This window comes from Orycteropus afer, unplaced genomic scaffold, assembly GCF_000298275.1.
Source record: "Orycteropus afer afer isolate SDZICR_OR568_19922 unplaced genomic scaffold, OryAfe1.0 scaffold00098, whole genome shotgun sequence".
Taxonomy (NCBI): Eukaryota; Metazoa; Chordata; class Mammalia; order Tubulidentata; family Orycteropodidae; genus Orycteropus; species Orycteropus afer.
Window position 1 is genome coordinate 10124484 of NW_006921685.1, and position 12459 is coordinate 10136942.

At 38.0% G+C, this 12459-nt stretch overlaps 1 protein-coding gene across 1 annotated transcript in view; it reads right to left on the reverse strand.

Moving 5' to 3' along the window:
* The window catches only part of ANKRD17 (ankyrin repeat domain 17), a 294287-nt gene that overhangs the window by 43011 nt on the left and 238817 nt on the right, over positions 1-12459 (reverse strand). Inside the window, 3 exon segments of the mRNA XM_007942797.2 lie at positions 741-938; positions 7973-9656; positions 10448-10503. Coding sequence (XP_007940988.1) covers positions 741-938; positions 7973-9656; positions 10448-10503 — 1938 coding nt within the window.

A 12459-nucleotide genomic window follows, 5' to 3' on the forward strand; every position in this document is an offset into this window, starting at 1 on the left:
TATGGGGAGGAAGTGAGAAGAGAGCTCTTACACTGTGGGGAATTGCAATCAATGTCAGGAGACAAAATATGTATGAACTGCTATAAGGAAAACGAATTTGCTCTCTGAACTTTCACCCAAATCACAATAAAAATTAAAAAAAAAAATGGATTCCTATTTATAATTTCCTCAAGGATCAATCAATTGAAGCTTTTTTCTCCCTCATCCGCCAAAAAAAAAACAAAAAAACCCTCTTACTACAGGAATTCTTTGAGAGTTCAACTCCCTATTAGTGACTGATGACAATTAAAAATTCACATGTGATAAAGCGACAGACATAAATTGTCCTATTGTGTATGCAAATTAGATTTAATGACAAAAAAACACATGATATATGTACTCTTTCTCTTTGGCACCTATATTTCCCCAAAAAAACTAAAAATATAAGTAGAAATTAATAGGCGGTATACTGGAGATTTATTTTTTCTTAAAAAATTATTTCTCTTCAATATAGATTCATTATAATACTCTAAATTTCATATAATCTAAATTGATTCCAATAATTTTAAAATTTCAAAATTCTCTAGAAGTTCCTCCTGATTTCACAGACTGCTAAGTGTAACAATTACATTTTTATAGTATTAAAATTTTGATTGTGTTTAACAGGTAAAATCCCAAACTCTGCAAAACTTAAAATCTTTTGTTTTTAAGAAACACATATGTCAACTCTTAATATAAAATGAGTACTCTGTAGTACTTACCATTTGATGCTGATGAACATGGTGTTAACAAACTAAGTGGGGAAAAATGTTGTCTGTTAAAGTTAGCAGCTGCGGGTGCTCCTCCAAGGGGTGCCCCAGGTCCATACATTTGACCTCCTGAAAGGTTTGAGGCAAAGTTTCCCAGATGTGTAGAAGAAGGTGTTACAGAACCATATGGTGAATCCATATTGACAATACCTATAACGTATGTAATAATAATTTGTTAATAGTTACACTCTAGGAGAAATAATTAAGACAATCCTAAAATCCCAAAAGACTCCAACATACTTTAGATAATTTAAGAAATTTCTGGGTTTTTTTTTTTTAAGTCCATTATTATCAAGGAAAATATTTTTGTATTTAATTGTAATATATGTTTCTATTAACTATTGTAAGACACATGTAGATTTAATACCAACAATGGAATTTAAATAGTTCTAGTACTAAATTTAATATTTAAAAAGTTAATGGCCAAGGAGCTTTTTATAAAAATCTATCAATACAAAGGTATAGGGGAATAAAGCTATAGATGTATCTCTACAATGGAGAGATCTGATTAGATTTCTATTGCTGATAGATGGACAATCTATCATCAAGTGCCTACTGATAGAAGGCAGTGTGAAGTTCAGAACTTTACCTATCTGATACTCCTGCCAGAAACGTTTGACATGAATCTAATCATAGGAAACAGACAAATCTGAAATGTGGGTCATTCTGCAGGAAAACTGGGCTCTTCAAAGGATTCAATGTCAAGAAGAGCAAAGGGAGATGGTGGGATGCTTTAAAATAGGGAAGACTAAAAAGACACAACCAAAAGCAATATATGAATCTTCAATATATTCTGGACCAAAATGAAACAAAAAAAGACACACAAGAATAGAATATATATTTGGGGAAATGGTACTGCATGCTGGATAGTATTACTGAATTAATGCTGATTTTCTTGTATGTAGTGACAGTGGTGTAGCTGTTAAGGTGGACATTCCTGTGCTGGGAAGATGCATGCTGAAGTTGTCAGTAGTGAGTGTTATAATGTCTGAAATCTACTTTCCCATGATTTGAAAAATGGTGGGAAAGAAATAGAAATAGAAGAATAGAAAAAGGGGGTTGAAACAGGAAGAAGAGTTAAGAGGGGGAGAAAAGTAAAGACAGAGAGGAAGCGTTTGAAAATATGTTAGTAATTGGAGCATATATGTGAGAGAGTATACAGGTGATTACTATTTCGTTTATTCTGTTCCTTAATTTGTTTGTGGTTTAAATTTTTTTTTTTTTCAAAAATAAAAATTATAAAAAAGATCTGAGTCTAACATACAAATGTTCAAATCATTTACTTATGATGGTTAAGCAAAGAAAATATGTATGGAACACAAAATGAATTAGAGGAAAATTAGTATCTGGAAGAAGTTTAGGAGAAAAAAAGATGCTTCCTATCCCAATACATGAGTAAGGGTGAACAGGTTTAACTCTAAATGACTTGAATCTAGCAATACTTCTCTTTGACAGACTTTGAAATTAGGCATCAATGCTAATTTTGACTCTAATCAACTACACTTCCTCCCAAAATCTCCCCCACCACACACCCTTTAGAGCTTGTCCTTTTTGCAGACCTTTCTACATAAGAGAAAATTTCCTCTAACTCTTAACTTTAGCCTTTCAAAATACACAACATAGATTATCACATATCTGGAAGGTAATGTATTTCCACTCAATTCCCACTATCATAAAAATAAAATTAAAAAGTATTTCCTGTGGATTACATATAAAGATATTTTAAAGACTAATCACATTGATTCTATTGGTTTTAGCTCTCAGATAAATTATTTTTAAAGTATACCTGTCAATAAATCCTTGTTGTTGTTGTTGTTATGTGCCGTCGAGTCAGCCCTGACTCATAGCGACCCCTCCTTGGGTTTCCGAGGCAGTATCACTACGGAAGTAGGATTGCCCAACCTTCCTTCCGAGGAGTGGCTGGTGGGTTTGAACCGCCAGCCTTCTGGTGAGCAGGCAAGTGTCTTAGCCACTATGCTACCAGAGCTCCCCAATAAATCCTTAGCAAAGAAATATTTACTGGTCATGTTCATTCAGAAATAGATAAAATAACATCCAGTTCCCATTACACTTGGAAATTTAAGATCCAGAATATCAACTCTGACAGCACACATCAACTATTGGCAACCTTTATGTAAAGAGCCAAATACTAATAGTATTTTAGGCTACTCTCTCAATTACTCAACTTTGCATTTTTTTCATGAAAGCAGCTGCGTGCAATATGTGAATGAACGGGCATGGCTGTGTTCCAATAAAACTTTATTTATGAACATTGAAATCTGAATTTCATATAAATTTATGTGTCACAAAGTATTTTTTAATTTTTTCCAACCATTAGAAAATGTGAAAAGCAGATAGCAAGCTAGATTTGGCCTGCAGGCCATAGCTTATGAATCTCTGTCACACACCATTTTTAATTACTTGAAAATCTCGTATTAAAAAATAATAATAATAATTGCAACTTGTATTCTGGATTGGATCCTGAAACAGATAAGGGGCATTATTGGGAAAAGTGGGAAATCTGAGTAAAATCTATAGCCTTGTTGAAGGTATTATACCCATGTTAATTTTTTGATTTTGATAAATGTACCATGGTTACATATTGCACTGGGCAGGCCAGAAAGCAGTAGGAAGCTGGCTTTTGGAGGGACAGAACAGGTAGGACAGGCCAGGAAGCTGGACTGGAGCAGCATGGAACAGCTAAGGGAGACGAACTTGTCTGTCAGTTTGTTGTCCTGTGGTGGCTTGTGTGTTGCTGTTAGGCTGGAGGCTATGCCAACAGTGTTTCAAATGCCAGCAGGATTACCCCTGGTGGACAGGTTTCAGCAGAGCTTTCTGACTATGAGAGATTTGGAAAAAGAGAAGCCATCCACTTCTCAAAGAATTGGCCAAGGAAAACCCTATGAATAGCTGGGAAAGACTGTCTGAAATATTACTGAAAAAGTTTACGAATGGCCCTGAAACATAATGTGATCTAGTGCCCAAAGATGAGCCCCTCAGGTCTGAAAGCACTGAAAATACAGGGAGGGATGAGCTGCCTCCTCAAAACAGAGCCAACCTTAATGGTGTGGATAGAGTAAAGCTTTCAGGACGTCCATTTGCTGATGTGGCAAGATTCATAATGAGAAGAAACAGTTGCAAACATCCATTAATAATCAGAACATGGAATATAGTAAGCATGAATCTAGGAAACTTGGAAGTTGTCAGAAATGAAATGGAATGCATAAAGATCAGTATCCTAGGCATTAGTGAGATGAAATGAACTGGTTTTGGCCATTTGGAATCAGACAACCATATGATCTACTATGCCGGGAATGATAAACTGAAAAAGAATGGTGTGGCATTCACCATCACAAAGAGTGTATCAAAATCTATCTGGAACTACAATGCTGTCAGTGATAGGATAATATCCATACGCCTAAGAGGAAGACCAGTTAATACTATTTTTATTCAAATTTATGTCTCAACCACCAAAGCCGAAGAAGAGGAAATTGAGGATTTTTAACGACTTCTGCAGTTTGAAATTGACTGAACATGCAATCAAGATGTATTAATTATCACTGATGATTGGAATGCAAAAGTTGGAAACAAAGAAGAATCACCAGTAGTTGGAAAATACGGCCTTGGTGACAGAAATGACACTAGAGAGCACATGAAAGAATTTTGCGAGACCAACAATTATTCACTGCAAATACCTTTTTCCAACAACAATAAATAGCGGCTATACACGTGGCCTTAGCCAGACAGCAGAATGACTACATCTGTGGCAAGAGGTGATGGAAAAGTTCAGTATCTTTAGCTAAAACAAGGCCAGGAGCTGACTGTGGAACAGACCATCAACTGCTCATAGGCAAGTTCAAGTTCAAGCTGAAGACAACTGAAACAAGTTCACAAATGCCAAAATATGAGCTTTTTTATATCCCTCCTGAACTTAGAGACCATCCAAAGAATAGATTTGATGCACTGAACATCGATTACAGAAAAAGAAGAATTGTGGAATGACATCAAGAACATTATCCATGAAGAAAGCAAAAGGTCATTAAAAAGACAGGAAAGAAAGAAAAGACCAAAATAGATGTCAGAAGAGACTCTAAAACTTGCCCTTGAATGGGGAGTAACTAAAACAAATGGAAGAATTGACATGATAAATGATAAAACAGCTGAACAGAAAGAGTACCTAAAGTAAAAGAAGTAATGACAACATAAAAGAACTGAACAGAAGATTTCAAAGAGCAGCTCAAGAAGACAAAGTCAATTATTATAATGAAATGTGCAAAGGCCTGGAGTTAAAAAACCAAAAGGGAAGAACATGCTCAGCATTTCTCAAGTTGAAAGAACTGAGGAAAAAATTTAAGTCTCGAATTTCAATACTGAAGGATTCCATGGGCAATATGTTGAATGATGCAGGAAACATCAAAAGAAGATGGATGGAATACAGAGAGTCACTATACCAAAAAGAACTGGTAGATAATCATCCATTTCAGGAGGTGGCATATTATCAAAAACCAATGGTAGTGAAGGAAGAAGTCGAAACTGCACTGAAAGAAATGGCAAAAAAAAAAAAAAGACTCCAGGAATTGACAGAATACACATTGAGATGTTTCAACAAATGAATGCCACGTTGGAGACACTCACTTGTCTATGCCAAGAAATATGGAAGACAGCTACCTGGCCAACTGACTGGAAGAGATCCATATTTGTACCTATTCCAAAGAAAGGTCTTCCCACACAATATGGAAATTATCCAAAAATATCATTGTTATCATACACAAGTAAAATCTTACTGAAGATAATTTAAAACCGGTTGTGGCAATATATTGACAGAGAACTTCCAGAAATGCAAGCTGGATTCAGAAGGGGACGTGAAGTGAGGGATATTGTAGGTGATGTCAGACGGATCTTGACTGAAAGCAAAGAATACCAGAAAGATGTTTACTTGTGTTTTATTGACTATGCAAAGGCATTCAATTGTGGGGACTTCGAATGGGGAATTCCAAAACACTTAATTGCACTCACGAGGAACCCATACATAGACAAGGAGGCTGTCGTTCAAACAAAACAAGGGGATACTGCATGGTTTAAAATCAGGAAGGGATTACGTCAAGGTTGTATCCTTTCACCACACTTGTTCAATCTGTATGCTTAGCAAATAATCTGAGAAGATGGTCTATATGAAGAACATGGCATCAGGACTGGAGGAAGGCTCATTAATAATCTAAAATATGCAGACAACATAGCTTTCCTTGCTGAAAGTGAGGATGACTTGGTGCACTTATTGATGAAGGTTAAAGACTACAGTCTACAGTACTGATTATATCTCAATATAAAGAAAACAAAAATCCTCACAACTGGACCAATAAGTATCATCACAATAGATAGAGGAAGGACTGAAGTTGTCAAAGACTTCATATTACTTGGTTCTACAATCAATGCCAATGGAGGCAGCAGTCAAGACATTCCATGACATATAGCACTGGGCAAATCAGCTGCAAAGGACCTCTTTCAAGTGATGAAGAGCAAAGATGTCTCCTTGAAGACTAAGGTGCTCCTAACCCAAGGAATGGTATTTTCTATTGCCTCATATGCATGTGAGAGCTGGACAATGAATAAGGAAGACTGAAGAAGAGTTGATGCTTTTGAGTGGTGGTGTGGGCGGAGAATGCTGTAAGTACCCTAGACTGCTAAAAAAAACTAACAAATCTGTCCTGGCAGAAGTGCAGCCAGAATGCTTCTTGGAATTGAGAATAGCCAGACTCCATCTCACATACTTTGGTCATGTTGTCAAAAGGGACCATTATCTAGAGAAGGATGTCATGCTTAGTAAAGTGGAGGGTCAACAAAAGAGGGAAGGCCCTCAACAAGATGGACTGACACAGTTGCTGCAGCGATGGGCTCTAGGTATAACAGGGATCATGAGGCTGGTGCAGGAGTGAGCAGTGTTTCATTCTGTTGTACATAGGGTCACTATGAGTTGGAGACAACTTGTCGGCACATAACACCACCACCACCATGGTTACACGTTTCCATATGGGGAAGCTACGTAAAGGACCCATGGGAATTCTTCTATAAACTAAAATTATTTCAAATTTCAAAGAAAAAGGTAACAGCTTACAGTTATAAGATCCTTAGATTCTTTTTCTATATCAACATTATCCAATAAAACTTTCTATGATAATGATAGTGTTCTGTATCTGGGCTGTCCAACATGGTACTTCCAGTCACATGTGCCTATTAAATACCTCAAGTATATCTAAAATGCCTTAGGCAATTAATTTTTATTTTATTTAATTCTAATTTAAATTTAAATACTATATATGGTTATCTCTCTCACTGCTGTCGAGTTGATTTCAACTTATAGCGACCCCTCCTTGGGTTTCCGAGGCTGTTATCACTACAGAAGTAGATTGCTCAATCTTCCTCCTGAGGAATGGCTGGTAGTTTTGAACCGCCAGCCTTCAGGTTAGCGGTCACATGCCTTAGGCACTATGCCACCAGAGCTCCTAGTATATATGGCTAATGGCTAGTATATTAGATAGTACAGCTCTATGTTCTTCTCATTATTAAAAAAAAAAAAAAAAAAAAAAAACCCATAACCAGGAATGAAAATTCAAATTTTAAAACCTTTGTCAATTATATTGTTTTTGAAATGAAAGCAAATTTCTCATCATTAAGGAGCCCTGGTAATGTAGTGGGTTAAGTGCTCCGCTGCAAACCAAAAGGTTATCAGTTCAAACCCACCAGGTGCTATGAAGGAGAAAGATGTGGCAGTCTGCTTCCATAAATATTTACAGCTTTAGAAACCCTCTCAGGCAGTTCTCCCTTGCCCTGTATAGTCACTGTGAGTCATAATCAACTCAACGACAGCGGGTTTAGGTTTTTGTGTACCTTATTAAATTAAAACATCAAGTACTTTTTGTTAAACAACAGAAAAAAGTGCCAGATGAATAAATAAATAAATTTATTTATTGGAAATTCAAAAAATCAACTTGTAACTTTTCAAAAAGATCAGAAAATAACATCACAGTAAACACACATAATGCTCTTAATGGCATTTGTATTAACCAAATACAAGAATCTCTGTCCATATGTTCCAGTCACAGAGTAAAAGCATTAGAAAATGACTAAAGGTTTTCACATCACCTTGTAACTGAACAGCTGCAGAATGTCAGAAAACACAAACTCACCTGAGGGACTTGGAGCGGGTCTCTGTAATGGTGGTCTGAAACCTGGAGCTTTGGAAGTATCAGGCTGATGTAAAGAATCTGAATTTGGCAAATATGAGGATTTTCCTGACAGCATAGATTCTGGTGTTGACTGAGATGAAACAACAGATCCTCCCCAGAAGGCATGAGCAGAAGTAGGGCTGTTTTCAAATAATGTGCTAAAGGGCCCAAATGGTAAAGGGGCACTGAAATTGGGAGCAATAGGCTTATTTGCTGGATGTACAGAATTCTGACAAGCACTTTGTGTACTTAAGGTAGAAGGTAGCTGGACAGAAGAGGGAACACTGTGAGGTCTTTTAATGTGATTGACACTGAGGACTGCAACAGATGAATTCTGCACTGGAGCTGGATTCTTGTGAGGGGCAGTTGTGCCATGAGGGGGTGGTCTAATAGCAGGGGTTTCCATTTTAGGAGCAGGCTGAGAGCATCCCACTTGTGTCTGAGGCATAGGGTATGTCACCGGGGCAGTAGAAGGCACCACCACTGGAGCAGAACTTGTTGTTGCTAAAGGAGGAACAGTCATTCTAACTTCCGGGGGAGGAACCTGAGACTGCTGGAGAGGTGGTCTTGGCTCCTGAGAAATAGATCCCAGAGGCTGCTGTTGAGTAGAATGAACTGAAGAACTCCCAGAAGAACTGCTGTTGTTTGGAGGTCTACTATTTGCTGTTTCTACTACTGGTGGACTACCTGCTTCTTGCTCAGAGGAAGATGTTCCTTTATTTGGAGATGCTGTTCCACAATCCAAAGGGCTGTTTCGAGAAACCCCTCCTGGTTGAGCTGGTGGAGATGGGGAAGATGGGGATGATACTGGGTAGTGTTCTTTGGCAGTAGGCATAGGATATGTGGCATTTGTGGGTGCGGTGCTGTTGTTGCTTGCTGTGGTTGTGACTGTTGTCGTTGTGGCATTGGATGTCTTCACAACTGTAACAAAAAGCTGCCTTCTGACTGAAGGTGAACTTGGACTGCCATTTGTAGATGTACCAGGCACCGTTGAAGCTGAAGAACTGGTTGTAGTTGTTGGACTTGAAGTTAAAGAACCTGCTGAATTCACCTGAGAACCACTGCTATTCTGATTGCTATGGCGAGGCACCATGTGAGGCTTAGGCGAGTTAGTAGCTCTGGCAGGGCTCAATGGCCTGACAGGAAAAGGACCCCAAGTGGATTGAGCTGGTGGAAAAGTACCTCCAAAGTGGGTCATGGGCAACCTTGGTGGACGGATCTGCTGGAAAGTCTGAGCAAGCAAAGCATGTGCCAACTGTGGAGGAGGATATGCTAATGGAAGAGAAACTGGAAAACCAGGCCTCACATTATTCACTGGGTTCTTAATGGTTTTGTGAGTGGATGCAGAAGAAATTGCAGGCACAGTGAGTGCTGTGGCAGTTTGAGATGTTGATGAGAGAGCTACAGTTGTCATTTTAATTCCCATTAAGGAACTGTTAGCAGCAGTGGTAATAGGTGCTGATGACCCTATTTTGGAATTTGCAGAGGAACTTTTCAAACGGTTCTTTGGAATAAGTTCATCAATTTCTTTGTCTGGATCCTTGATCAGAGCGTTGATCAACTGAGTTGCTTGTCTTGTTGATTCAGTGCCACCCCTAAAAGTTGATTAAAAAAAAGGGGGGGAAGAAAAAGTTAGGTCCAATGTCTTCTACTTTTCTGTGTGTATGTATATACATATATATATGAGAACAGATAACAAAAGTAACAATTCTTCATTCTTTCTTGAGGTATTCTGCAAAGTAATAAACTGCCCTGAATTACCACTGAATTTTTCAGAGAAACAGTAAATGATTTTTCATTATAAATTATTTAGAAAAACCACTGCACTTAAAAGCCTCTATAATATATAATTATAAATTTAAAGTTAATATTAAAAACAATACAAGGAAACAAGAAAAATAACACGATTTAATAAGAAAGGAGTATTTTCACACCACAACATTTGATAGAGCCTATGACTGCTCACAAGGCTGGTGGTTCAAACCTACCAGCTACTCCTCAGAAGGAAGATTGGGGAATCTATTTCTGTAGTGATAGCACCTCGGGAACCCAAGGAGGGATTGCTATGAATCAGATCCAAATCAACTGCAATAGTTTCATTATTTTATTTTTTTTTCATCTCTCTACCTATGTATTTACAGGTGATAAAAATATATCCATGAATGCAGTAGAGCACATAGGGTACAAAGTTATGAAAACATCTTAGTCACAACCAAACACCTTAAGGTAATGAATTACTGGATATAGAGGCTCAAGACCAAAGTTTCAGGGGACACGAAGGTCAACTGACATAACATAGTCCACAAAGCCAATGTTCTACATCAAACTTTGGTAAGTAGCAAGTGGAGTCTTAAAAGCTTATGAATGGCCACGTAAGGTCTAAATATTGGTGTCTACCCATCTGGAGCAAAGAAGAATGAAGAAAATCAATGATACAAGGAAACAATTAGTCCAAAGGCCTAATGCATTGAATGAACCACATCCTCCACGACTCTGAAACCAGAAGAACTAAATAGATGAATCCAGCTACCACTGCTCACCACTCTGAAGGATATCACAATAAGAAGTCCCAAATAGAGAGGGAAAAAAATATAGAAAAAAACTCAGAAATCATAAAACAAAAAAACCAGGCTTACTGGTCTGAAAGAGGCAGGAGGAACCCCTGAGATCATAGATCTTAGAGACCTTCATGCTGGGAACTAAACTTACCCCTATGGCTCAACTTTCAGCCAAATGATAGTGCACAGTAAATAAAGTGTCTAGTAATTCCAGAGAGGTACATGTTCATTAGAGCAATCAACCCTAGGAGTTTAAAGGACAGCATTTGCCCAGGCATAGAGCTAGGATGGAAGGAGGGGATAGGAAGGAAGAACAAAGGGACGGAGTGGGGACAGGGAGGAAGTGGGAAGAAAGCTGTTGCACTGTGGGGACGGCAGTAAATGTCACAATATAAAATGTGTATGGATTATTGAACGGAAAACCAATTTGTTCTGTAAACTTTCACCCAAATCACAATTAAAATAAAAAATCCTCAATAGAATGGCAGAAAAATGTGGAATAAAACTCAAAATCATTAAAAAAAAACAGGCTTATTGATTGATAAGAGAGTGGTGGAACCCCCGACATTGTGGCCCTAAGAAAACAGTATTTTAGTCCCAGTACTTGAGAGGACCTCCTCTACATATCTACATATTCATTAGTAGTTTCTCTATTAATAAGGTAAGTGTTATAATTCATCTGCAAAGATGTCTCAAATAAGGGAGGGATCCTGATAATGCCAACAACGTCATAAGGTCAAACCTGCATCTTCAGGCAGGAATTTGATTATAGGGAAAGGCTGCTGGGTACCTTCTTTGCTCTTCTCCAGATAAGGCAGGTTGTACCTAGCAAACTATTACAGAACACAGAAAAACAAGACAGAAGGAAAGGAGGATGACTGAAAAATACCAAAACAAACCAAACTCACCGCCATTGAGTCGTTTCTGATTCAAAGTAACCCTCCTTGGGTTTCCCAGGCTGTATCTCTAAGGAAGTAGATTGCCCAACCTTCCTTCTGAGGGGTGGCTGGTGGGTTTGAACTGCCAACTTTCTGGTTAGCAGTCAAATGCCTTAGGCACTATGCTACCTGAGCTCCTGAGCAGAATATAGAGATACCTAACAGTCTCTTTCCTTCTGAAGCCAACTGTAAGTATCTACCATGTAAAAAAACTACATGTTTATACATTACAATTTTTCATTTTTACTGTAAGGATATTCAGTCACAGACCCATTCAATGACTTACTTAAGTAAATTTTCACTTCAAGTTTAAATTACAGCGCTCATATCCTAAGGTCACAATCTCAAATGCTAATTTGAGAGAAAGATACCAAAACTAACCAAACTCACTGCCATCGAGTCGATTGGACTTACAGCAACCCCTCGTTGGGTTTCTGAGGCAGTATCTCTAGAGAAGTAGATTGCCCAACCTTCCTTCCGAGGAATGGCAAGTGGGTTTGAACCACCAGCCTTTTGGTTAACAGTCAAATGCCTTAGGCACTACGCCACCAGACTTAAAAAGTGGCAGAAACTTAAGATCAAAATCAAACCAGTTGCTGACATGTTGATTCTTATTTGTGGCAACCCCATGTTGCCAGAATGGAGCTGCACCTCATATGGTTTTCAAGGCTGTGATCTTTCTGAAGCAGATGGTCAGGACTTTCTTCCAAGGTGCTTCTAGATAGGTTCAAACTACCTACCTTTCAGTTAGTAGCTCAGTGAATAACCATTTGCACCACTCAGAGTTTCTTTAGTAGAAACTTACTTCTTTTTTAGTCTCTGGAAAAATTTTTTAGAACATCTTATGAATAGCTTCTATAAGGAAAAGATAATCTAAATCTTCCCCCCACATAAAAGAAACACAAATTTTTGTAAAGCCCTTCTAAAGAGCACAGTATTAACTAGGGAAAAA